Source organism: Peromyscus leucopus, chromosome 4 (genome assembly GCF_004664715.2).
Source record: "Peromyscus leucopus breed LL Stock chromosome 4, UCI_PerLeu_2.1, whole genome shotgun sequence".
Lineage (NCBI taxonomy): Eukaryota > Metazoa > Chordata > Mammalia > Rodentia > Cricetidae > Peromyscus > Peromyscus leucopus.
Window position 1 is genome coordinate 131848228 of NC_051066.1, and position 27386 is coordinate 131875613.

At 45.5% G+C, this 27386-nt stretch overlaps 2 protein-coding genes across 9 annotated transcripts in view; one reads left to right on the top strand and one right to left on the bottom strand.

The window, feature by feature from the left end:
* Acss2 (acyl-CoA synthetase short chain family member 2) overlaps window positions 1-16218 on the top strand; it is a 47450-nt gene extending 31232 nt beyond the window's left edge. The window contains exons 3-19 of one of the 2 annotated variants that reach the window (XM_028889019.2): window positions 2149-2240; window positions 2439-2542; window positions 2774-2846; window positions 3107-3182; window positions 3345-3459; window positions 4164-4202; window positions 8835-8972; window positions 9320-9490; window positions 9765-9898; window positions 10088-10220; window positions 10302-10358; window positions 10541-10621; window positions 11683-11791; window positions 13868-13936; window positions 14284-14460; window positions 15018-15092; window positions 15215-16218. In XM_028889019.2, coding sequence (XP_028744852.1) covers window positions 2149-2240; window positions 2439-2542; window positions 2774-2846; window positions 3107-3182; window positions 3345-3459; window positions 4164-4202; window positions 8835-8972; window positions 9320-9490; window positions 9765-9898; window positions 10088-10220; window positions 10302-10358; window positions 10541-10621; window positions 11683-11791; window positions 13868-13936; window positions 14284-14460; window positions 15018-15092; window positions 15215-15342 — 1771 coding nt within the window. In that variant the 3' untranslated portion in view covers window positions 15343-16218. The remainder of the gene's footprint in view (window positions 1-2148; window positions 2241-2438; window positions 2543-2773; window positions 2847-3106; window positions 3183-3344; window positions 3460-4163; window positions 4203-8834; window positions 8973-9319; window positions 9491-9764; window positions 9899-10087; window positions 10221-10301; window positions 10359-10540; window positions 10622-11682; window positions 11792-13867; window positions 13937-14283; window positions 14461-15017; window positions 15093-15214) is intronic. The other variant, XM_028889020.2, reaches the window with a different exon arrangement.
* Window positions 16219-16423: 205 nt separating this feature from the next.
* Gss (glutathione synthetase) overlaps window positions 16424-27386 on the bottom strand; it is a 30364-nt gene continuing 19401 nt past the window's right edge. For all 7 annotated transcript variants that reach the window (XM_037205349.1, XM_028889023.1, XM_037205348.1 and 4 more), the window contains 7 exons: window positions 25888-25968; window positions 25714-25791; window positions 24446-24512; window positions 20859-21053; window positions 20310-20391; window positions 18053-18242; window positions 16424-16958 (listed from right to left, as the gene is read on the bottom strand). In XM_037205349.1, coding sequence (XP_037061244.1) covers window positions 16835-16958; window positions 18053-18242; window positions 20310-20391; window positions 20859-21053; window positions 24446-24512; window positions 25714-25791; window positions 25888-25968 — 817 coding nt within the window. In that variant the 3' untranslated portion in view covers window positions 16424-16834. The remainder of the gene's footprint in view (window positions 16959-18052; window positions 18243-20309; window positions 20392-20858; window positions 21054-24445; window positions 24513-25713; window positions 25792-25887; window positions 25969-27386) is intronic.

A 27386-nucleotide genomic window follows, 5' to 3' on the forward strand; every position in this document is an offset into this window, starting at 1 on the left:
CTAATAGTTATCAGTATATAAAATGCACATATCTTTGGCCCCAAAATTGCATTTCTAGTAATTCATACTATGGATATATTTGCAAATGATATATGAATAAAGATGACCATTGAATTATTATTTGTTAAATATACAAATAGTAGATAAAGAGAATGGAACCATTCTTTTTTTAAAAAAATATTTATTTATTATGCATACGTGTTCTGCCTGTATGTATGCCTGCAGGCCAGAAGAGGGCACCAGCTCTCATTACAGATGGTTGTGAGCCACCATGTGGGTGCTGGGAATTGAACTCAGAACCTTTGGAAGAACAGCCAGTGCTCTTAACCACTGAACCATCTCTCCAGCCCCAGAACCATTCTTGATAGAGAATAACGCCAAAGGATATGTTTAAATTTTTAAAAAGCAAGCTGATTGAGTTATACATTTTTGTTGTTGTTGTTTTGTTTTTTTGATTTTTTGAGACAGGGTTTCTCTGTGTAGCTTTGCTCCTGGATCTCGCTCTGTAGACCAGGCTGGCCTTGAACTCACAAAGATCCGCCTGCCTCTGCCTCCCGAGTGCTGGGATTTAAAGGTGTGCGCCACCACCGCCCGACTGAGTTAAACATGTAACATTTGTTCTGTTTATTGCTTGTATATAGTAACTAAAGGCTAAAATTGTACCTCAGTGGTAGAACACTTGCCTGGCATGCCTGAGGCTCTGGTTTACATCCCTATCATCACACACACACACACACACACACACACACACACACACACACACACACACCCCTACACCTGCTTGGCCTATAATAGGAGCCCTCAGGAAGCTCAGACAAGAGGATTGTGATCTTGAGGTGAGCCTAGGCTGCATAGCTATACTCAAAAAGAAGCAATAATTAAAATGCCATCATTTGTGTAGAAAATTAGAATATGTAAGAATACATGCACATAGACAACTTTGTCTAACAATTGTGTTTCCTGAATACAGCATTGTTTCCTAAACTCTACTACCCCATGCTGGTCTAGACTGTGAGGAGCTTATCCCTTAAAACATGTCTAATATTTTAAATTCAGTTTTTAAATTTCTGCCTCCATTGGTATCCTAAGGATCTTATGAATGATGCTAAAAGTATAGACTTCTTTCCAACACTCTAAGTAGCCAGAGACGACTTTGGATGCTTGATCCTTTTGCGTTTACCTCCAAGTACTGAGACTGCAGATGACTAGAAATTTTTATGGGTTTTTTTTTGTTGTTTGTTTTTGTTTTTGTTTTTGTTTTAGACAGGGGCTCATACTATAGCCATGGCTTGCCTAGAACTTACTATGAAACCCAGGTTGGCCCTGAACTTGAGGCAGTTCAACTTGAGAACTTCCTACTGTAGTCTCCTGGGTAGTGATATTATAGGAGTGAGTCATTACATTAGGCTTTAATTTAGTCTTGATACTTTATAAAAGTTATATATTGCTGGATCTGATGGCACACATCTTTAATCCCAGTACTCAGGAAGCAGAAACAGGCAGTGAGTTCTAGGCTAGCTTGGTCTACATAGTGAGTTCCAGGCATGAGACCCTGTCTCAATAATAGCAACAACAACTACAAGGCACATCTATTGTGTCATTTTCCCTTAATACTACCCTAGGATAAAAGAGAAGGGCTTATCACTCCATTTTGTCAACATAAATAAGACTCAGAGATAGATAGTGTATGTTCCAATCTCATAAAACATGCATACAAAGTATCTTGAGAGGCCAAAGTGTCTGTTCAGTCAGCTCAGGATGTGGTATCAAGGGACTGGAGTGATGGCTCAGCAGTTAAGAGCACTGGCTACTTTTCTAGAGTATCTGCATTCAATTCCTAGCATCCACATGGCAGGTCACAACCATCAATAGCCCCAGTTCCAGGAGATCCAATGCCTTCTTCTGACCTCTAATGCAATAGGCTTGCAAGTGGTACACAGACATACATTCCAGGAAAACACTCATACACATAGAAATTTTAAATTAGTTAATTAGAAAAAATTTTAGGAAGATATAGCAGAAGATTCACTGACAGGAGAGTGTGAGGCATTGGTATGAGCAGATGGAATTTTGTGACTGCTCCTGTCTTGTTTATGAGATCAGAGCTGTGTCCCTAATTCCTGATTCTTTCTGATGTATCTATCTCAGGGAGGGCAATGAGCCTGGGGAGACCACCAAGATCACATACCGTGAACTTCTGGTCCAAGTGTGTCAGTTCAGCAATGTTCTCCGTAAACAGGGTAAGTATGGGGTGCAGGAGAGGAACTACAGGACCTAACCCTGAGCTCTCTGAGGAACTGGAGAGAAAGAGAACAAGAAATGGAGGGAGTCTGGTATCCGGAACAGAATCGTTAGCTGGGAGGGGCCCTCTGAGTGGGAGGGAGCAAGGAATAGCAAGAAAGGTCCATAGTTCCTGTTCGTGTCCTTTTTTTCTATAGGCATTCAGAAGGGTGACCGAGTGGCCATCTACATGCCTATGATCTTGGAACTCGTGGTGGCTATGCTGGCATGCGCTCGCCTTGGAGCTTTGCACTCCATTGTGGTAGGAGCGTGGGCTGGCGACGGGAGCCAAGGGTGAGGGGCAGGGTTCTGGTAAAGGAAATTGGACCTGGATGGTGAGGGATTATAAATATAGGTCTAAATCAGTTTTTCAGCATCTTTTGGAACCCTGTTTTGGAGATGCTAAATTTCGTGAGCACCTTCCATCCTTCATCACTCAATTCCTAACCCTCGCCTTCCCCTCAGGTTGTTTTTGTTTTGTTTTGTTTTCTAGTTCGCAGGCTTCTCTGCAGAATCTCTCTGTGAAAGGATCTTGGATTCCAGTTGCAGCCTTCTCATCACCACAGGTGACTAATTCTTTCACCCCTTCTTCAGACCCTCCTACATCTCAAATCCGGGCTCCTTGTTGACTTGGGGATACTTAGGATGGAGGGTAGGGACTGTTCGCCTGCCTTCTCCTCATCCTATCTCAGCTGACTCTTTGTCAGCCCAAATCATCTGGAAGAACCAGAGTCAAGAGGCCTATTCAGGAAGGGCCCTGTGGACATTAGACCCACTGGGGAGCAATGTGTGTACTAAGGCCTGGAATGTTTATTGCTCCCCAAAGATGCCTTCTACAGGGGGGAGAAGCTTGTAAACCTGAAGGAGCTGGCTGATGAGTCCCTGGAGAAGTGTCGAGAGAAGTAAGTGTGCTGACCTATTGGCTACTGACTTGGGTTGACAGGATCTTTCTCCATTGCCAGCCTCCCTTTGTCCTTGCTATCTACTCCTAGAGGGGCGTGGGAACATCTTGCCAACTTCTTTTAGTCCACTGGACCAATACTTCAGCCTTTCCTTTTCTCTAGGGGTTTCCCAGTGAGATGCTGCATTGTGGTCAAACATCTGGGGCGGGCAGAGCTGGGCAAGAATGACTCCCCCAGCCAGTCTCCCCCAGTTAAGAGGCCATGTCCAGATGTGCAGGTGAGTCTGACACTACTGTACTCTGCTGTGGGCTCTAATTCCCTCTCTCTTCTTACCCAAGGAGTTCCTATTTTTTCCCTTGGCTTCCTCATCATAATACTGAGATCTGGGAACAATTCCAGGAAAGCTTCCTCTAATAGGGCTGGCTGAGAGCAAGGGGTTTTGACCTTGAATATGGGTAGAGAAGGAACTTAGCATGAGAAACTGTGAAGGTTGATAAACAGAGGGGACCCTTAGGGCTTAGGCTTAGGCTTGGGTTGGAAATGTGCTGACTTGGTTAACTATATATATTCATTTTGATTGGACTGAGACTTGAATGAGCTACATTTGTGGCTTTGGAGCCATACTTCTGCTGAAAGCTTTAGGAAAGTTCCGTTGACAGCCTACAGTTTGGAGGGGCATAGATATATAAATTCTGGGGTCCAAAAGGATAGAGGATTACTTAGATTCTTTGATTTGAAGTATCCTGAGTAGTGTTGGAACTAGAGAGGCTAGTATGGGACTAGGGAGATTGGGAAGCCCAATCAGTATTAGAAATTCTGTACACAATAGGGGTTAGGGAATCGAGGCTGAGGGGACTAGTGAGGGGGCAGCTGGGAAGAAAGAAGGCATCAAGGGGGTTTAGGGAACACTCACCCTGCCCTCTCTCACCTCTATCTATGGACCCTGCTCATCAGCCTTTCCATTCCATGGGCTCTTAACAGGGTAAGCTGAAAGAGAAATCCAAGTGCATCCGACCCCAGGTATCCACTTCTTCACTGCCCTTGGTCACTGCTTCCCTGTGTGCTTGTCTGTCTGTTCATCTGCTCTCTGTCTGTTTGCTACAGTGAGGTTATTGACAGAGCTAAGTCTGTTCCCTTCGTTCCTGGGCCCCTTGACATCCATGTTATTCGGAAGGGTTATAAAACCAAATATCTGTTTCTGCCTCTGTCAACTCACATATAACAAGGATCTCAAAGTTAGCAACAGACTTCCTAGTTCACTCCTGCTGCATAGGTCCTTTGTGGGAGAGGGGACTAGATAATCTGTGAGAAAGCATATGCTGTACATTTAGCTGGGGGGTAGAGCCAGGAAAGATAGGAAGCATATGGAGGAGGTACAAACTCTGATCTTGAGATTTTACCATCAAGTTGGGAAGTTAGATCTATAATGTAAAAGGAAAAATAAGTTTTGTATGGGACAACAGAGAAGAAATTCCTAAATACATTTATATGCAACTAGAAGTTTATAAACCATATATAACTCTGACATAATTAAGTACTAAATTCAACAAAAGTCACACTGTAGGTGGTACTCAAATCTTATTAGTATGTAGCAGTGGCTTGGAGTCCAGGGGCCAATATTTAGTTGTATGACTTCAAATAAGTCATGTCTCCTCTCTGTACTTCACTTTTTAAAGAATCAGTAATAAAGACATGATATATGATTAAACCAAATAGTTTCCATCCCTAAACCAAAATTCAAAGGCCACTGTTCCTGTGAGCTCCACCATATTCACAGGTTACTCTGACTCTTCCACGGCCAACCTCTTTGCTGGCGGCACATATGAGTATGTGGACACAGACCTGACTTCTAGGAAATGTTTTCCTTATGAAATTTAGTCAGCACTGAGTATGGGAATGCTTGTCTTTTATCCCTACACTGGGGAGACAGAGTCAAGGATCCCTGTGAGTTCAAGACTAGACTGATCTACATAGTGATTTCCAGGCCAGCCAGGGCTGCATAGTGAGACCCTGCCAAAAAAGGGGGAAAAAAAGAAGAAAAGAAAAAAGGGAGGAAGGAAGGAAGGAAGGAAGGAAGGAAGGAAGGAAGGAAGGAAGGAAGGAAGGAAGGAAGGAAGGAAACAACAAAAAAACAAAAACTAAATGAAACTTCTTTTGAAAGAGGTACCAAACTTGGTGGTTTGGAATGTAGGCTCTGGAGCCAGACCACCTGGGTTCAGATCCTATCGATCCCACCTGCTACAATGTAAGCTTGCTTGCTTCACTTTCTCTCTATATTAGGTAAAGTCAGTAACTGTACTTTTTTTTTTTTTTTTTTTTTTTTTGGTTTTTCGAGACAGGGTTTCTCTGTGTAGCTTTGCGCCTTTCCTGGAGCTCACTTGGTAGCCCAGGCTGGCCTCGAACTCACAGAGATCCGCCTGGCTCTGCCTCCCGAGTGCTGGGATTAAAGGCGTGCGCCACCAACGCCCGGCCAGTAACTGTACTTACAGGATTTTATCAATATATATGGTATTTGGCATGTAGTAACTATTCAAAATATATTAGATGTTGTCACCGCCCTTAAAAACATCAGACAGACTGTCAATTTCCAGAAGGAAGACTGAGATAAACAAACAAACAAATAAAAACAATAATATTTATTGTAATTCAGCCTCAAGCAGCAAACTCCTGGGTTTTGTTGTTTGGAGATGAAAGTAAAATCAATTAAAAAAAAAAAAAACAAAACAAAATCAAAACCAAGCAAGCAAAGAAAATTAAATTAGTCTCACAAAGTTCGGGTTTGTTGTGTGAAAACTGTAGTAGAAGCTGCAGAAACTATGGCAGGCCTCCAGGCTCCTGCCTTATTATGCAGTCTTCAAAGAAGGGCCTGGTACATTTGCAGGTGTCCTTTCCGACCAGACCACTTACATACTCCATATCCCCTTACATACTCCACGACTGTTCTGGTCCAAGGGCAAGAACCAATGCCTCAGTTTTTATTTTAGAAAATGTAACCCCTTTCCTTTTTCAAGGCCATGGGCCTCATAGGTACACATGAAACCCACAAGCAATGTTTGCTTCACTAACAGCTCATTCTGCTCCCCGGTGCTCACTGTCAGCTCTACACCTGGAGTACCACACCTATTCCACTCCTCCCTACACACACAAACACCTACAAAGGAAACAGTGTATAAAAGTTCTCTCATTGCCAGACCACAGTGTAACTGTGTCTTACCACGACAATTCAATGTACTATAGACCATTTATAAAGAATATGTCAGCAAAGAATATTGGCATAGTTCCACTTAAAATCATTAATACCCTCAGCTCAAGTAATAATTTAACAGGAAAAAAGTATCCACGTGACAGTGTACACATAAACTCATACAGATCAGATCTCCCACCAAAAGACAGGGTACTTTATGTTCTCTTGCTGGGACAGCTTGTCTGTTTTCCTCCTACTGCCCACCACACCTAAGACAGGGTTTCACTGTATAGCCACAGCTGACCTGGAACTCCCTATGCAGACCAGGCTGACCTTGAATTCAACATGCCTCTGCCTCCTGAGTGCTGAAATTAAAGGCATATGCCACCCTACCCAACCTCTTATTTTTAATGACACCCTCACTTAGATCATTTTTATAATGCTCATATTCTCTTGAGTAAAGGGCAGGTAATTTGGAAAAACAGGAGTGGTTAGAGAATCATTTTCCAATTTATCAAGATATATATCTGACACTTTGGGATTAAAAAAACACAAATATTCACATAACAAATTAGTATATGCCTATGTATTAGAGAAAGGAATTTATTTAACATTGCTATATCTACCAGTCAACCAGGTTCATTGAACATTCAGGAATTTAGTAGAAGTAGACATAATGGCATATACTTCTCATACGGAAGCTGAGACTGGAGAACTGTAGTTGGAAGCAACCCTAAAATCTCATCTCAAAATACAACAAAAATAATTTACTGACTATGAAAGGGCTTTAAGATAGCCAAAGCACACCCCAAACATTCCTCACCATCTTAACCTTTTCCCCAGTGGTCATTAAACTTCCCTCACCTTTCTGACATTAGTTAGTCCCTCTCTGCTGCAACAATCAAAGGCCTGCTGTTATTAGACGGCATCTTTCTCTGTTGACATTTATAAAATCCTGCATGACCTTTAGGGCAAAGGGAACTTTCCTTGTTTAAAACCCTTAAGGGGCTAGAGAAATGGCAGAGCATTAAGAGCACTTGCCACTCTGGAGGGGAGTGGGGCTCCCACCACTCCCATCACAGGGCTCACCACCACCTGGAACCCCAGGTCCAGGGGAACCAAAGCCCTTGTCTGGCCTCCACAGGCACCTGCATTCACATGGCACACAAACATACATTCACATCCACACACACATGCACATCAATAAGAAAAAAAGAAAAAGTCAGGCATGGTGGCGCACGCCTTTAATCTCAGCACTTGGGAGGCAGAGGCAGGTAGATCTCTGTGAGTTCAAGGCCAGCCTGGTCTACAGAGTGAGTTCCAGGACAGCCAGAGCTGTTACATAGAGGAAACCCTTTCTTGGAAAACCAAAAAGGAGGAAGGAAGGAAGAAAGGAAGGAAGGAAAAAAGGAAGGAAGGAAGGACAGAAAGATGAATAACTTCCCATGGTCATATGGGAAGAAGATGGAACTCCAGAGTAATTTCAGAGACATCTAGAGAATCCAACTTCAACAGAATTTAGACTGGAAAAACTAGTTTTCAAAGAGGTAACATAGCCAGGAAAAGAACATGGTTTCAAAGGAGAGGTAAGAGAACCTTCAGGGTAGCAGATCCTGAATCATTATCAAAGGCAATCAAGGATAGTAGGACATCCCTTCCCTGAGAGGAATTCACCTTGGTGCTTCTCTACCAACTTGAAACAAGACTTCCTGCTGAATGGAGCCTGTCTCCTGAAGTAGGGGCTGCTGTGGGAAACCTTATTGGTTCCATTTCTATAAAGATACGAAAGAAACTTCAGAACGGGATGGGATCCAAACACGTAGGAAAAAAAATTCCTGGACACAAATTGTTGGGTTCTCTTGCTGTTAACTAACAGGTTAAGTGCTCACCTGTAGGCAGTGACTAATGTTGTTCTTCCAGTTGTGTGGTTGTCTACATCCCCGCTCATGTGCCACCAGTCCTACAGCACATATGTGTGTATTCGGGCTGTGTATGCATAGTTACTTATCCAACAAAAATGTCTTCTGAGTATCAGATACAGTACTAGGTGCTAAGGCTCTGGGGGAATATGCCACTGCCCTCCTAGAGGGCCCTATCTAGTTGGGGGAGATAATAATCAAGAAAACAAAGTAATTGGAAATAAGTGTTGTAAGGGAAAGAAACCAAGTGTTGTGGTGGGATGGGAGTCTGTCAGATACTGTTCAGGGACAGTCTTTCTAAGAAGGTGGTATTTCAGCTGAGTGCTGAAGGGTTGAAGAGCCAGGAAAGTGGCGTTCCTCCGAGTAAAGGCGGGTAAGGGGGTTCTGGGGTAGAGAATGGCAGAGAAAGTCTGTTCTCTCTGCTCCACTGTACCCTTGAGGGGGCCCCTTCTTTTCCTGTACCCCTAGATGCAGGTGCCAGGTAGGGGTGTCTCCTGCCTCTGTCTGAACTTACAGTTCTTCCCTGCCTATTCCTGCTTTCCTCTTCAGATCTCCTGGAATGAAGGCGTTGACTTATGGTGGCATGAACTCATGCAAGAGGCAGGGGATGAGTTTGAGCCTGAATGGTGTGATGCTGAGGACCCACTCTTCATCTTGTATACCAGTGGCTCCACAGGCAAACCCAAGGCAAGTGTGTGTGTGTGTGTGTGTGTGTGTGTGTGTGTGTGTGTGTGTGTGTGTGTGAAGAGTGAGTTTCTGAGGAAGCTTGGAATGACCAACAGAAATTATTAGATGGAGTACTAGGAATGTAAGTGATATGTGTGACTCAGATTTCTGAGAATGTAAGTGGTCGATATATTTATGTGATATCACAGTGTGATAAAGGAGGTGGAAGAGAGACAAATGCTATGAAAGGGCATCATAGGGTTAAAATCTTTAAGAAGGATCTTCTTTCACCTCTGTTTAGGCTCCATTTGTTGGTCAGTAGAGGTGGACACAAAACCCCAACCTGAGGCCCCATATTCTCTCCACAGGGTGTGGTGCACACAATTGGAGGCTACATGCTCTATGTGGCTACAACTTTCAAGTATGTGTTTGATTTCCACCCGGAGGATGTGTTCTGGTGTACAGCAGACATTGGCTGGATCACTGGTCATTCCTATGTCACCTATGGGCCACTGGCCAATGGTGCCACCAGTGTTTTGGTGAGATGGGAGCTGGGACATGGACAAAATTCTTCTTGGTGACTACCACCCAAGGCTCCTTAAGTCCAAAGATGGGAGACTTATTCAGGGACTTACTTCCTACAGAAAGAGGAATCCCGAGGGGTTGTATGTCCTAGAAAGTTTCTTGGCTTGTGTGATCAGAGGGTAAAGACATAATTGGTCAGAAAGGATGAATACTGAACCTGAGGGAATGACAGGGGAACAGAAGGACTATTGGGAAGGGCCCAAAATAACCAGATTTCACTGGGGTCAGTTTGAGGGGATCCCCACATACCCAGATGAGAGCCGCTTGTGGAGCATTGTGGACAAGTACAAGGTGACGAAGTTCTACACAGCACCAACAGCAATCCGGATGCTCATGAAGTTTGGAGATGACCCTGTCACCAAGTGAGACCCCTCCCCATCTGCTGTCCCATAGGTATCCTTCAGAGCTGCACTGTCCTGTGTGTAGTTTCTTTCTGTTGTCTCAACGTCCTGACCTGGAATAAGGGAGGGGGCAAAGGAATGCTGAATGCATGTGTATTTTGGCTCCTAGTGGTACTCAGAACTTTCTTCTCTTCCACTGTCCTGCCCAAGGCATAGTCGGGCATCCTTGCAGGTGCTGGGCACAGTAGGTGAACCCATCAACCCCGAAGCCTGGCTATGGTACCACCGGGTAGTAGGTTCCCAGCGTTGCCCCATTGTGGACACCTTCTGGCAAACAGAAACAGTGAGTGAGGGACTGAGGAGGTTATGGCTTAGGGATGACATAGGAAAACTGACTCAAACCCCTCATCTCTGACTTCCACAGGGTGGCCATATGCTGACCCCTCTCCCCGGAGCCACACCCATGAAACCTGGTTCTGCTGTGAGTAAAGTGCTTCTGCTGGTCCTAGGCTTGGCAAGGGATAGGTTTTAGGACTTTGGGCCTATTAGAGAGTAGGAGCAGAGCTGAGAGCTATGAGGAACTTGGGGCTCTGGGGCTCATTGGAAACTGAGTCAGAGTTGCTTCACTCCTCTTCTTGGATTGTGCCTCTCATTTGCTTTTAGTCTTTCCCATTCTTCGGTGTAGCACCTGCAATCCTGAATGAGTCTGGGGAAGAGCTGGAAGGTGAAGCTGAAGGTTATCTGGTGAGAATCTGGGATTTTGGGGAAAGGAAAAGGGTCTGCTAATGATCTTTGTTTTAGAGTTTATAACCTTATCATTATAAATACAGTTGAGAGTTTGTCCTCTGCTGAAAGACACCAGTGGAAATCCATCCAAATACTTTGCCTGCATCTTAAAGCCTTTTTAGAGTATGTTCCCAGGCTTGTGATGATGCTTTTGGAGTCAGGAAGGCTTAGTCCCAGTTCTTCCTTAGATACCCATTTCTAGATTAAGGAGTCTTGATAGCATACAGAACAACCATTCAGGCTCTGGAGTCAGCCTGCCTGTATCCAGACCCTGACTTTGCCTCTTCTGTGACTTTAGACAAGTTGTTACCTAATGCCTTTGAATGTAATCTTCTCATTTGCAAAACTGGGTTATAATATGTATAAATAATGGTACTTTACCTCCAGTGTTTTATTGAATTAGATAATCCACACAAAGGGTTAGCCTGGAACTGAGAAGTCAGTGTTCATAGATGTTAGCTGATGCATTTTTTTGTGTAGTACCCGTCAGATCCCATCCCATTTCACTTTCCCAAGATCAAGTTAGGAACAGAGGCAGGACTCAAATCTAAGCTTTCTTACTTAATCTAGAATTTGCTGACACAGAATACTATTCATTAGAAATTACTTACTCACTCTTATAGGTTCTATTTTTATATGACTTTTTTGTCTTTTAATGAGACCTGCTTTCCTGAGGAATTACCCAAAAGAAACCCCAATTTTCCAGATGTTTATTACTCACAGAACACTGTGCTAAGCAATTTTCACATACTATTAATTTAACCTTTATAATAACTTTAGAGTATATTTACCTTTATTTGCAGATGACGGTCCTGAAGTTCAGAGAAGCAAAGTTACTTACCTGAGGCCATATAGAATTGGGATTCTAAGCCCAGCTCATCTATCCCCAAGCCCTATACTTTGCACTACTTCTCAGGGATGGCATTTGGGGTATTTTCCTTCACGCTTAGCAATGCTATAGTTGTCTTCCTGTGAGATAGCCTAGAGGATGTGACCACTGTATCTTCTGCACTCTTCAGGTGTTCAAGCAACCCTGGCCAGGGATCATGCGCACAGTTTATGGGAACCACACACGTTTTGAGACCACCTACTTTAAGAAGTTCCCTGGCTACTATGTGACAGGAGATGGTGAGCCTTGGCTGTCCTGCCCCCAGCCCTCTCTTCAAAACATATACCTTTACTTTCCATTTTCAGAAGAGTTGGCCAGGGGTGAAGCGTAGAGGAAGGAGTATGTCCTGAGGTCCACATCTGGCATCCAGGAGAGCTACAGTGAAGCTGTGAGGGCAGGAATGAGGACTGAGAGCACTTGTTGAGTGGCCAGGAGTACTTGCTGCTCTTCCAGAGGACCTGAGTTTGGTTCCCAGCACCCATGCCTGGTGGCTGACAACCACTTGTAACTCCAGCTCCAGGGGACCCAATGCCCTCTTCTGTCCTTGGTGGACACCCACACAAGTGGACATACTCAAACAGAGATACACACACATATATAAATAATAAAGAATAATTTTTTAAAAAGAGCAGGAATGAGTGCTGCAGAAAGAGTCTCATACCATCTGAGATTAGATCCTAGGGAAAACAGGCTCTTATTTTTCACTCTAGTGTTGACAAAGATGGGCATGTAGAAATGGATATTACTGTGTCACATTTGCCCTCATGTCTGGAGCCTGTTTGTCCACTGTCTGTCTTCTAGTTCATCCATCCATCAGTATTTATTGAGTGCCTACTCTGACCAGGCACTGATCTAATGAGCACATGGTGTGTTACTGTGAATAACATTGTCACATTCTCTTATCTTATGTGGCTCACATTTTACTAAGGAGAGGACAGACAATAAACCAATTTTATTGGTTACAGGTTAGTCATAGGTAGAGATAAGTGCTATGAAGAAAACAATGAGATAGCGCCTCCAAGGGTGGTCAGAGAAGGCTTCTCTGAGTGATACTTGAACAGAGGCCTGAGGGCTGAAAAGCGATCAAGCATAGAAAATCTACAGTAAGAGTATTGTAAAGAGGGGCTACAACCTTGAAATTCACAAGGAATGGACTGGAGCCTGTGAAGCTGGAGTGAAGTAAGCCTAGTGAAGACTGTTTCATTAAGTCAGAATATAGGTAATAGATAATATAGAGTCATGTAGGCGGGGTAAGCAGTCTAGATTTTATTCAAATACAGTGGTAGAGCTGGGATATGGCTCAATTTGTAGAATGCTTGCCTAAGCATGCACAAAATTCTGGTTTCTGTTCCCAGCACCACATTAAACAGAGCACAGTGTAATCTCAGTACTTGGGAGGCAGAAGCAGAATTAGGAATTCAGGACCAACTTTGATACATAGTGAATTTGAGGCCTGCCTGGGGTACATAAGACCCTGTCTGAAAAGGAGAGAGTTGGTGGAGACATAGCTCAGTAGTAGCATATATGCCTAGCATACCTGAAGGGTTAGGTTTAGTCCTCAGTAACACACACACACACACACACACACACACACAACGGCGGATGGGGGGCAGCTAATTTGGAAAATAATTTTGAATGTTCTAAAACCATACTTGAGATTGAGTATATTATTTATTGCCATGGAACAAATTATGCCCTAAGATGGCAGCTTCAAATAACACATTTCACATAGTTCTTGAGGATCAGGATCTGGGAATGTCTTGGTTGGGTGGTTCTCAGTCAGGGTGTCTCATGGGTTAGAATCAAGCTGTTAGTGGGGGCTGTAGTCATTGAAAAGTTTGACTGAGCCTATGGGCCTGTTTACATGCTGGCTCATATGGATTTGGGCAGGAATCCTCAGGCAGTTGTAAGCCACCATGGGTACTGGGAACATGGGTGCATGGGTGCTTGGTCCTCTGGAAGAACAGCAAGTTTAGGCAGGATCACTCACATGGCACCTGGCTACACCCAGAACAAATGATCTGAGAGAATATGACCAAGATGGAAGCTAAAGTGTCTTTAGTAAGCTAATCTCAGAAGTGACATCTATCGTTTCTGCCAAATTCTGCTGATCACTTAGAGAAAGGGCTGTAGGGCTATAAATACTAAGAGATGAAGATCAGTGGGGCCATCTTGGAAGCTGGTTGCCAAGGCAACAAAAGTGGAATCAAGAAAGATTACCATAAGCTACTGTAGTAGGTGTGGTAGTTTTTATAATATAAATTGTGTATCCTGCTGTAGGGTATTTACTATGTTGAATTTTCATTTCTTCCCAGGCTGCCGGCGGGATCATGATGGCTACTACTGGATCACTGGCAGGATTGATGATATGCTCAATGTATCTGGTGAGAGGCCTGTATCCCCTCCCATTTCATTAGTTCTTTCCCCCTTTGTAAATCCTAGCAAAAACTTCAAAGAGCGAGCAAGGACCATCCTATTTTGAGGCTGTGGCATAGAGTATGGCATTCAGTCCTGGGCCCAGGTTTTGGAGGAAAAGTAGTATAATGCATGTTAGAACATGCCAGGAGAGGATCTAGGACAATCAAGACATGATTGGAGATGTGCCATGGGAAGAGAGAGTGAAAGCCTTCCCTATCTGACCAGAATAGGTCAGCCCTGTGGGTGCAGATGGAGCAAGAGCTGGGACAGGAAGGCTGAGATCCCTCTCATGCATTTCCCTTTTCTTGACAAGGACATCTTCTGAGTACAGCAGAGGTGGAATCAGCACTTGTGGAGCATGAGGCTGTTGCAGAGGCAGCTGTGGTGGGCCACCCTCATCCTGTGAAGGGTGAATGCCTCTACTGCTTTGTCACCCTGTGTGATGGCCACACCTTCAGCCCGACCCTCACTGAGGAACTCAAGAAGCAGAGTAAGGAGCTTCCTGGGACGGGAACTGAAGGATCTGCAAGTTACTGGGGAGAGGCTGCAGCCGACTACAGACAGATTCCAGTGTCCTGTGGGGCGACTGGTGTCTTCCCACTTAGTCTTCACTAGTCTCTACACTGGGACAGTAACAGCCAAGAGTTTCAGGGAACTCTCCCTGTGTCAGCACCAGGATCAGTGCTTTATTGCTTTATCCCATTTAATTCCTGTAATTACCTTCACGAAATAGATCCTGTTGTTATGCTAGTTGTAAAGATGAAGAAACTTCAGGTACAGAGAAGTTACACTGCTTGCTCAAGGCTGTGCTGCCCAGGTGTGATTTAAACTCTAACAGGCTGATTCTAGAGACAGAGTTCCATGGGCATGGATTAAAATAAAACAAAGAAGTAAAGAGACACTGTGTTAAAAGAGAACAGGGAGCGGTAAACTTCAGAATGGCTCTAGGCAGAACTCTGAAGAAGAAACAGCTGGGGAAACAAAGTCATGGCTTTAGGAAGTCTGGTTAACGGCACTAAAGAAATGCTTGATGATTTGTTGTTATAGTTAGAGAAAAGATTGGCCCCATTGCCACACCAGACTACATCCAGAATGCACCTGGCTTGCCTAAAACACGCTCAGGTAAGTTTAGAGTCCTGCAGGGATTGGGACGGGCTAAAGCCCAGGGGTGGCAGGTGTGTCCTTAAAAGAGCGGGGATCAGTCAGCGTTGTTACCAGGTAACAAGAGATGTGTGGGTTACCAGGCAAAATCATGAGGCGAGTACTCCGGAAGATTGCTCAGAATGACCATGACCTGGGGGACACGTCTACAGTGGCTGACCCATCCGTCATCAGTCATCTCTTCAGTCACCGCTGCCTGACCACCCAGTGACCAAGACTCTTGTCCAGGATTTCCCTGTGCGTGGCTCTCCGAACTTCTGCCCATCCACCCTGCCCCCTGCCCAGGAATACAAGAGCCAATGCTGATTGACACTTTGGTTGAAACTAGGGAGCGTTTCCTAGACTGCCAGGTAGAAAAGACAGGGCACAGGTCAACTTCAGACTGATATGCTCCTAGACTCCGGAGGTCTCCAAGCCCAGAACAGAGACTTAACACTACATCCTCAACCACAGTTAGCTAGTCCGAGTGTAAGTGAGGGCCTAGACAGAAGCAGGGCAGTAATCCTTTCAGCTTTCTGGAAAGCACCAATTCTTATCTTGGGCAAGCCCAAGCCTTTAGAAATGACAGTTTGTGAGTCTATGAATAATTATTTTTTTTAAAAATTCTTCGTTGTTTCTGTTCTGAATCTGAATTCCTTGCCAGATGGTAGCACTGGCTGCCTGTTTGCTCTAGAGACTGCAGCTGGGTTCAGTCTCCAGACTCCAGAGGGTTTTCATAGCATCTGCTTCATTGAAAGAGTAAGATACGCTCTGTTCCTAGAACCAAGGGAGTTAACAACGTTCCTAGTTCTGCCCCATGAACAGAACCCTGCCCACAAGGGGCACTCTTAGGTGAAACTCTTCTTGTACTTTTTGTGCTCAAGACTCACTGTTGTAGGAATAAAGTTTATGGGTTCAAGAAGAGAATTGGTTTTTTTAGGTATCTGTGTGTTCATTAGCTGCTCTGATGTATGTGGCAGATGGGAAAAGCATTGCTAGTCCCCAGACTCCCCCAGAACCCTTTGTTTGGGCAGAACCAGGTAAAGCTTCACTCTCAAGACCTCTGACAAGCCCCTAAGCAAGAGTGATTAAAGCCAGTTTACAACTATGATGTCACATCTGGTGCTTCTTCCTGGGATCCTGTCTTGACCCTACAATCCTCTGGAAGCATTAGCAAGTGACTAAGGATTAGGACTCGAGGGTCTCATCCACAGGATCTGAAACCAGTGAGATCCCCTGTACACCCAGTCACCTTTCCAGCCTATCTGCCTCCCATGGGCTGCCCTCCTCCTTTTGGTACATGAAACAATGAATTGTTGAATCAGCATCGTTGCTTTATTGAGGGCAGAGCTGGGGAAAGTCTATGCTGTTCTAGCCCCTTCCTCCTGTCACTTAGTCCTACCCCAAGTCAGGCACTAGAACCCCCGGAAAGGTTCATGAGAGGGTAATGAAGATCTGCAGGGCTACGGCCTTTACCTCGAGCAGCTTCCTCCACACTCCAAGATCTGGGGACCTCCAGCACTCTTCTAATGGAATCATAGCTTTTCTGTCCTCAGATGGAAGGCTGAGAGAAGGTGCCCAGGATTTTCCCTTCCCTGAAGACCCTGGAGGTCTATGGAAGAGACAAGCTTCCCTAAGGTGGGGACTGGAGTAGCCCCTCAGGAATTAGGAGAGGAATGCCAAGTACAGGGTAGAAGGTCTCTTGAGTGAAGTCAGGCGTGCCCTCACACAGGGTAGGGGTTGTCCAGGACTGCTACTCCCGCTGCCACACCTCCGTCTGCATGCTCAATGGCTTTGGTTCGAAGCAGATGCCCCACATGCTTGTTCATCACAAGTGTTGTTCCCTGTCTGTAGAAATGGGGTCAGGAGACACACAGCATTAGGAAGCTAGGCCCTTCTCTGGTCCCACCTGACTGACTGGTAGATTGGAAGGGGCTACATTTAAGAAATGCTAGGATTTTAGAATCAGATCGGGAGTTGCATCCTAGCTTGGAAATTATAAGCCCTGAAGCTTCCTAAAAATGTCCTTAATTTAAAATTGAGAAATACCTCTTCTATTACAAGATGGTCATATGGATTAAATAAAGCAAGAAAAGCATATAGCATGATTCAGGTGTAGATTCATGTCCTGGGCCATGCATTTCCTGTTACTCAAGGTGCCTGTGGTGATAGTCGGAGTAGCGAGAGAGTAGCAGGCAAAATGCCGCAAGTGGTTAGAGGGAAGTCTGTTGTGAGGGGAGGCTGTGGCAGAGGGCATGGCAGGTCTTCACCTTGCCCTGACCTTGAAATATTTTGCAGGAAGTTGCATTAGGGCCTTCTTCTTTACCAATTCCAAATCCTCCTCTTTTCTTTTTGCTTCCTTTCTCTCTTCCTTCCTTCTTTATTTGGAATAGGGTCTAACTATGTAGCCTTGGCGGTCCAGGAACTCACTGGCCTCTAACTCATAGATATCTGCCTGTCTCTGCCTCCTAAGTTCTGGGACAAAAGGTATACACTACCATGCCCGCTTTCTTCTTGATTCTTACTTTTCAAATCCAAATCCAGAAGCCTCCTCAGTATTTCAAAGCCACTGAATACCCTCCTCTCTCTCATCTTTCCCTGGAATCTCTATGGTTTTAGAGCTGGACCCAAACTTTCATATTCCCTGGAATCTCCTATTCCTTCTTCCTTCCAACCATCTTTTCTCAGTTCTCCTCACACCACACAGGATGCCTTTAACAGCTGTAAAGCATGTCTTTTCCAGGATTCACTTGTTAGCTCTGTGGGCTGGGCAAGTCTTGGGTCCTTACTTAACAGACAAGGAAACAGGTAAGAAAACTAGGAACTGGCAGAGCTGAGACTGCAGCCCAGGACTCACGGCTCTATTCAAGGTCCCTTCTAGGCTTTCTTGGCTGGCACTCTTGTAGGGAAGTAGTAGAAAGAGCTGCTCCTGACTGGCTTACCTGACATAGACTCCAAAAATCCCCAGTTCTGAGATGCACTGGACCACTCGGGCAGGGCTGCCAGGCCGCAGCAGGTAGTTCCCAAAAGGCTCGGGTTCAATCTTCTCCATGAGGATGTAGGAGGCCCTCTCCTCGCTGTCCTTCAGCTGCTCCAGCGCTTGCACCATTTCTTCCCCATACAGGTTATTACCTGCAATTAAAGCGGCCAGTCACACAGAGCATATCTGCTTCTGAGAAGCAAAGGTCACCTTAACAAGAAAGCCTTAGACAAGTGAACACACCTGGCACCACACTGTTCTGCCTGCTCTGCCCCATCTATGGACATTTCTCCTCAGCCATCTTACTGTTTCCTTCTCTTAAGTGTTGGGGTTCTCTGGGCCTGGGGAGATGGCTCAGCCTGTAAAGTGTTTGTTATGCACGCACAAAGACCTGAATTCTGATCCCCAGCACCCACGTTAAGCTAGGTGTGGGTGTGTGTATCCATAACACACTCTCCTCGTGCTGGGGAAGTGGAAGGTGGAGACAGGTGGATCCCCAGAGCTTGCTGGCTAGTCTAGCTAGTTGGTGAGTTCCAGGTTCAGTGACAGACTATCTAAAAAAAGTGGAGGGCAATAGAGGAAGAAGACACTGGATACTAACCTCTGGCATCCACATGTATGCACATGTGTGAACATGCACACACGTGCACACATACATACACAAAGATGTTGAGGTTCTCTAGGAATTCTCTACCCTTACTCTGTTCTCTATGTATTTTTGTTCCTAAGGTTTCATCTGCACTGTATAAGTTAACTCCCAAATCTTTAATTCATGCTCTTTGTTCTAGAAATCAGAAGCATGCAAACTTAGCACATCCAAATGGAAATGTGTTGCTGCTAGAATTTGCTTCTCCTGAATCTTCCTACTGCTAATGAAATGAAAGGCATCCCTGAGTCCTATTTAAGTTCACTCTCCCTGTTACCTATGTTACTAACTCAGAAATGCCTCCACCTGTGCTCTATATTGTTATAACCCTAGCCTGGACCTCTCCATGGGTCTTCTTGACAATGGTATCAGCATTCTTCCACGGTCTCTGTCACAAATATCTCCTCTCAGTCCAATAAAGCTATAAAGGCTGAAGCACCAGCTTTACAAGTTTTCATCACTGCTAAGTTCCTGGATAGTTTATGTGCCCTTTCTCTGCTTGAAACTTTAATGGCTTCCTTCCTCAGTTATGATACAATATAGTTTATAACATACATTTGTGTCTATCTGTGTATGTTATGCATATACATGTGGAAGCAGAGGCCAATATTGAGGGATCTTCTTCAGTGGCTCTCTACCTTATCTCTTGAGCAGGGTCTCTCACTGAACCTGGAGCCCACCATTTCAGCTAGACTGGCTAGCCAGTGAGCCTCCAGGATCTGCCTTTCTCTGCCCTCTACCCCCACGTCCTAGGGGTAGAGATGCTTGCCATCATGCTTGGCTTTAATGTGGGGGTAGGGATCCAGTGCTTGCACAGTAAGAACTTTATTGACTGAGCCATCTCCCCAATCCCAAATTTTCTGAAATATTTTCAGTGCTGTTTGTTTGTTTGTTTGTTTTTTCAAGACAGGGGTTCTCTTTGGAGCCTGACCAGGAACTCACTCTGTAGATCAGGCTGGCCTTGAACTCACAGAGATCCGCCTGGCTCTGCCTCCCGAGTGCTGGGATTAAAGGTGTGCGCCACCACCGCCGTCCAGCTTCAATGCTCTTTTATAATATTCCCAGCCCATATTCCTGCCATCTCCAACTCTAGCCTCACCAGTTTCTCATTAACCTCTAGTCCAGTCCATGTGGTCATGGCCCACTGCTTTTGCTTAAATGGCCTTCAGTTTAGAATGATCTTTTTCCTTTTCTATCTGGAAAACTCCAACCTAGCCCTTAAGACCCACGTGGAAAATCAAGTCTGTACAGCAGACATGATCCCTGCCCTCAAGGAGTTTCACAGTAATACAGCCAGGTACCCCCTTAGGCCTCCTAGTGTGCACCATTCTGTTTCTCTGTAATCTACCCACAGGCACCTCAAACTACGGTTGTCCAAATTCTCCAGTGTTGTTCATCCAATCCCCTGGTACTCCCAGTTCCAGGGTGCTGGGAGATGCTCCATGCTGGGATCTGTGTTGCTTTCTCTTGTAACCACTAAGCCTGGGACTGTATCCACACCTTGAGTGCCAATCAGCACTGGCAATAGCCTGCAGCCCTTCACTGGGCAGCTCTGCAAAGGAGATCCGCCTACCTCCACCCTCTCGCTGGGGCTTCAGTACAAAGTGGCTAGGAGCAGCGAGGGCTTCAGCAATGGCCCGGTCCCCTTCTTCACCCTGACAGGAGGCAGAAGGTGGTCACTAGAATGCAGGCTAACAAGACAGCCGAGGTTCTGCTGCTCATGCACAGTGGCATGGCGGGGTGGGGTGTGGGGGGGGCACACACAGCAGGGGAGATCATCGTAAATGCCATCAGGGTAGACACTCCAACTGGATGTGACCCTTAACTCCCTTGCAGCACTAGACATAGAACAGGCTCTTTAGGACTCTGCAGAAAGCCTTGAGAGTGGGTACAGATGCTCCCTAATTCTCCCCACTCTCCTTAGCCATTTCCTTGGGTTTCCTTTCCATCATTGCTGAGGGAATGGGTTTTAGTCCCCAGATTCTGGCCTCAAGGGTTCTCCAGAGCACCAAGGATGTGAGTCATAATGCCAACCATAATGCCAGCTGCACTGTACCCTCCCCAACACATTTGGGTCCAGGTTTCTGCTATGTGGCCCATGGCAGGAAAACACACTACATACCATGTCCAGTGAATAGAGGCCAGCAAAGGTGGCCCGGAGGCGGGCCACAGCCTCAGGCTGGCCTGGGAGCAGCATTTCCAGCAGGCCCGCCCTGCTCAGTTCCTGCTGCACCTTCTTAGTCCCAGCCAGCTGTGTGGCAATGTCTGGACACTTGGCAGCACATGATCTCTCTAGCAGTAGGCGTGCTTCCCAGTTCTGCGGAGGTAATAAAACCAAAGGGCCTTTACTTTACTGGATAGGTGCCAGACACTGTGCCTTTTAATCTTCAAGCTGATTATCGTTACGACATCCTTGTGAGGCAGATATGGCCTCTCAGTCTGCGGGATTCTTGCCTTTAGGGAGTTTGTGATCTAGCAAACTAATACAAGTTCATAATTAAATGGAAAATTACTAGCAAGGAAATGTCTTTGGGTATGAGGGACAGGGTCTCACCGTGTAGCCCTGTCTGGCTATGTAGAACAGGCTGGCCTCAGATTCACAGAGATCCACCTGCCTCTATCTCCTGAGTGCTGGGATTAAAGGCATGTGCCACCACATCCAGCAGAAAAGACATTTTGTAAGAGTATAGAAAAATTGGTGAGTTTTTCTCCCCCATCCCCCTCTCTCTCCTTCACTCATCCTATCTTTTGAGACAATCTCACTTGGTAGCCAGGCTGGCCTGTAACTCCCTAGATATCCTGGGCTGTCCTGCCTCAGCCTTCGGAACACTAGGAGAGTTGTCATTTTAAACAGGATCTAGTTATGGAACCCAGGCTGGTCAGGGCTTGCAGTTGTCCCGCCCCAGCTTCCTGAGTGCCAGGATTATAGCACGTGCCACCACACCTGGCTGGATACGGTTTGGAGGGCATGGGACTCTTGATTATATACTCAGCTTCTCATTGTGCTCCAAATAAAATCCAACACTTCAAAATCTGGTTAACCATACAATCTATAGCCTTTTATCAAATAAAGTCCATTCCTTACCATGACCTATGAGACCCTGTGAGACTGCATTCCCCATGGTTTTTTATCTCATGCTGCTGCCCCCAGCTTCTCCCCGTAACTCTTGACTCCCACATTCTAGCCAAATAAGTCTGTAATTATCAGATTTCACCCCTTCTACAGGGCCTTTTATGTTCTCTTTTCTTTTGCCTGCATTCCCCCTATGTAACGGATAGTTTCATCCTTCTCATCCTCAAGTCTTGGTTCAGTCACTTTTCCCCTGACCACTCTAATTAATGTGGGTTTCCCCACAACCCTCTACCTTTTCATCCCGTTCTTTCAGTCAAAGCCAATTACCTCTCAACTAGGGATCCCCCCTCAAGCTGGACACAGTATTACGTATTTGTAGGGTCCTGAGCACAAAGCAGGTCAGTTACAATAATGAGTTCCAGGGGCAGCCTGGGCTATAGAATAGGAGTCTGTCTCAATAAACATAGCAAAATCAAAACTCAAAAAATCATTTGTCCTTTGTTTTTCTTCCTGGTGCTCATCTCCCTGACCAGGCAGTGTATTCACCATGAGAACCAGACCCTTAGTTTCTGCCTTGTGTTCTGTTACGTCCCCACAGAACAGCAGGTTCTGACACTCCACAGGTACTCAGTATCGGCTATTGTTGCTCAGTGCAGTGAAATCTGAGTAAGTCCCTGACAACAGGCAGTGTGACAGGTGGAACTCACTGGAGAGTGGTTCCACAGGTAAACAGGATCATGTGAACAAAGGCCTGCAGCTGGCTAATCACAGGGTGGGTGAATAGTCTTGTGTTAGGAGCTTAGGATACAAGAGACGGAAACACCAGAGGATCATGCCCCCGAGCTCTGGTCCCCATTCTCAGGCACTGGGTAGAAAACCATCTTTGTCCAGATTACAGACTCCTGTCCACAGCTGGAGCAAGGCTAGGGCCTAGAGCGTAAATCCTGCCCCCTCCCCAATGCTGTCCACTGGAGAGCTTTACCTGATCTTCATCAGTCATCCAACTACTGGCCTGGTGTTCTGGACAGTCACAGAGGCCCAGAACATGAGATAAGACTAGAAAAACATCTCACAGAGAAAGCAAAGCTCAAACACAAGAGTCATCTAACAAGTCACAAAGCCTTGAAGCTCCATGTCCACGTTCTAAGCGTAGGTGAGCTGCTCCATGCACACCACTGCCTTCCTTAGCGCACTCTCTCCTCTTCTGCCTCCCTGTCCTGAAACTGGGATCTGTTTTCCTTCTCTAGCAGCAGGTTGCCAGCACTCTAACCACTTCTCTGGTCAAAAGGACGCTCCCTAAAGCTGTCCTTCGGAAGAGCAGCACCCTGTAGAGCTCAGCCCCAAGGGACCCTACGTGAACTATAACTCTCACAGGTCCCTTCATTTCCATGGGTAGCTGAGAGCCTGGACGGGTAGGAAAGCGACTCACAGTCATGACTCTCAGCTCACTACCCAGGGTATTGTAAAAAAGATTTATTTTTATCTTATGTATATGAGTGTTTTCTGCATGCATCTATGTGTACTGTGTGTGTGCCTGGTACCTGTGGAGGCCAGAAGAGGCCACTGGATCTCCTGGAACTGCCATGTAGTTGAGAACTAAACCTGGGTCCTCTACAAAAGCAGTAAGTACTCTTAACTGCTGACCCTCTCCCCAGTCCTTCTTTCTTTCTTTTTTTTTTTTAATCCATGAAAGCAGGGCTGTTCAGCCTTTCCTCCATGATATAGATACTAACAGCAGCGAGAAGAACAACATATTCAGAATGCAATGGTCTGAGAGTCAGAAATCCTGGGAAATTCTTGTGGAATTTTAGACAAGCCTCTGCGTGGCTCCAAACCTTAGTTTCCTCATCTGTGTAATGGGGATAATTATAAGTCTCACAGGATGGTTGTAAGAGTTAAATAAAATGTGTAGAAAGTAATTTTTGAAACTACATAGTAGTTAGTGGGATGAGGTAATATCAGGATTGCCATGAACATAAATGAGAACATGATAAAACAAACAAACAAACAAAAAAACCTTTGTGATTTCGATAAGGGAGAAATAAGGAAAATAAAAATGGTCAGCGGAGCTGGGAATGATGACTCATGCCTAGACTGTCAGTACTTGGAAAGCTGAGGCAGGAGAATGCCACTCATTGAGGCAACATAGAGCTTCAGGTCAGCCTGGGCTTCAAAGGAAGACCCTGCACCTCCCTACCCAAAGAAAAGGCCACAGAAAAGAACAAACAAAGGTAGGTGGGAGGGTGGCCTGGAATTCTTGCATCAGCTAGTGAGGGCTGACTGGATCCATCTCTTCCCAGATCTTTGTTCAGAGCTGTTAAATTGGGTAGCTCAAAATTATACCATGGAAGTCAGCAATGCTATAAATCGGGGTCTTCCTCTAGAAAGATGTTCATTCACCAACATATCTCCAGACAATGTGTGAACGGCTGAAACACTACAGGTAGACTCCTGAGGATTCAGACCCTAAAGACCCTGTAGAGTGAAAGGTAACAAAACACTTGCAAGAAGAAAGGCATTTCCAGCAGCAGCGCCCTGAGCAAGAGGTGAAGCAGAGTTCTGATGCTTGAGCTGGGTTTCGGTGGCGCTCTGGTAGGTCCCTGGAGGGAGAGAATGGTCTAATAGAAAATACCTACCTGTGGATTATACTGACTGGGCATGTAGCCATCTCGGAAGTAAACCACAGCAACTTCCTGGCCATCCCTGTAACACAGGATGAAAAAAACCTTCTGAATGAAATTAGTACTGATGTGTTCAGTGGTTCAGTCTATTTCAGGATACATCAGAGTACATGTGGCAGTCCATAAGGCAAGCCTGGGCAGGGTTCACTAGAACTGGCGAAAGCAGAAACTTAGTACTTCTATTAAAAACAGGTGTGCAACATGCAATGCTTTAGAATATTCTGGACCTAAATTTATTTTAAGAAGGCTACAGGGAAACAAGGAGGTTAGCACAGGTAAAATTAAAAACACATGTATCCAAAATTTTGGGTCGAGGAATCATATTGTTATGATCAGCAAAACAGAACTGAATTACTTATTTCTATGGCTTAAAGTAGCAGAAACCAGACAATCTAAGATCTCTAAAACTGGTGATGGGGATGTGCAAAAACCTGACTCTAATTAAGATAAGCTCTTCCCCTTTCCCTAGTTCATATTATCTAGTTTATCTAAAAAGTAAACTAGCTACTTTGTTTTATTATGATAACAGCACATTTTGAAATATCTGAAGTGGGATTATGAAAGTCCATAAAGGCTCTTAACTTTTTTGTTACTTTGTTTTTTGAGACAGGGCCTCTTATATCCCAGGATAACCTTGAGCTCACTTTATACCTGAGAATGCCCCAGAACACCTGATCTTCCTGCCTCCACTTCTCAAGTGCTAGGATTACAATGTGTGCCATCACTACTGGCTACATTCTTTTGTTTTTAGACGGGCTCTCACTATGTAGCTTTCTATGTTTCTGGAACTTTCTATGTAAACCAGGCTGGCTTAGAACTCAGAGATCTGCCTGCCTCTGTCTCCGGAGTGCTGGAACTAAAGGCATGTGCCAGCATGCCCAGCCCTGACTCGGTCTGACTATGTAAGGTGCAGTGCTACCCAAATGTGTTGTACTAAAGCTACAGTGTGGTGGCCCATGGGAAAAACAGGGCCTGGCTTAGAAGACAAACCCAGGCTACAGACCAGAGTAGCAACCACACGGGAAGAAGGAGCCTGTACCCCTGCCTGCCCAGCCCAGCATGGCTAGACATTTCTAAAATTTCCTGGAAGGATGAGGTATTTCAGAAATTAGGAGGAAAGAAAACAAGCTATCATAATTCCCAGACGAAAAGCTCTTGAGTGATAGGAGCTATCAAGAGAGGGTCTTAATCCAGCTGTCCAGTGGCTCCTTGGGGATGCTTACACAAACAACCTTCGGTTTTGGTCTAGGGAACCCCTTTCAGAGACATCTTCAAATCTTCGTCGGATTACATGGATGTTCCTGAGAAAGAAAGGTGAGAATCAGAGGTTACAGGTGCGGTGTTTGGAATGGCCTTCCCACTTGGGGCCACACCTGAAGGTCTCTCCCTTCACCTGCCTGTCCAGCAGCTCATTCTCTATGGCACGCTGGTCAAATATGTTCCTTTCTTTCTCTTGCGCGATCAGCAGCACCACAGCACTGGAGAAAGAGCAGAAGTGAGGAAGGTTGCTACAGGGCTCGTGCCCCCTGCCACTCCCTTCAGATGAGGTAAGAACACAGCTTCTCAAGCAGTCCTGCTGAGGCAGGCCGCAATCCCCGCACTCGGGGTGGGGGCGGGGCGGGGCCAAGGAGATGGTGGATTTGAGGCCAGGCTGGGCTACATAGCAAGACCATGTGTCAAAACAGAGGGGAGCGACTGAGAAGGTGACCTGGCCAGTCAAGTGCTTGCTATGCAAGTCTAAGGACCTGAGTCTGAGCTCCAGAGCCCACTTAAGAAAAAAGCTAGGCAGCATGTCTGTCACCCGTCTCTGGAGAAGCAGAGGCAGGAGGATCTCTGGGGTTTGCTGGCAAGGCAGTCTAGGCAAACTGGTAAGCTCCAAGTTCAGTGAGGGACCGTCTCAAAACTAAGATGGAGAGAGATGGAGAAGACACTAGACTTGGCCTCCACAGGCATGTACACACAGGACAGACAGACAAGAGACAGAATACAGCTTCCCTGCAAGAACAGACGCTGCCTCAAATTAGGACTGCCTGAGACAACAACACATTTCTTATAAACAGGAAATTTGGAGAGGGGGCAGCTCTTGTCTGTTCTCTAGGAGGAGATGAAATATTGTAATGAGAGCAAATATCATACAACTTAAAATTTAGACTTAAACCCATCTATCCTTACCCACTTCTTCCCCTAGTAGGCATCCTGAGCCATGTATGATGGCTCACTCTTGTGATCCCAGCACTCAGGTCGTAAAGGCAAGATAACCAGGAGTTTAAGACTCTGGCCTGGGCCAGTGGTGGCACATGGCTTTAATCCCAGCACTCAGGAGGCAGAGGCAGGCCTCCCTGAGTTAGAGGCCAGCCTGGGCTACAGAGTGAGTTCCAGGACAGCAGGGCTACCCAGAAAAAACAAAACAACAACAACAACAACAAAAACCCAACCCTTGTTTTGAAAAACAAAAACAAACAAAACAAAACAGGCCTGGGCTACATGAAACCCTATCTTAAAACAAACAACAGAAAACCTAACACAGTGATACGGTGATTCAAAAATCGGTCTGGGAAAATAAGCACTGAGGAATGTTTTGTAAATCAACAACAATGCTGGGGTCAGATACTGAGGACTCCATTATCAGACAATACAGGATATGATCCAAGAGTGGAGTTCTTCCGTGAAAAAACAGAAGAGCTAAATGGAACTCTCCAGGGGCAACTACAAACAAGACATCATCTCTGGGGACCTCTCAGCAGCTCTGTGATGTCCACAGGGCCAAATTTGGTCTCAGTGTTAATGGGATCACTAACGCTTACTGAGCCTGCTCCTCTCTGTTTATCCACAAGTTTCTTAAAGGAGCAGGGGCTTGGACACTCAGGAAAGAGCTTACACCAGTTGAGATATTCTC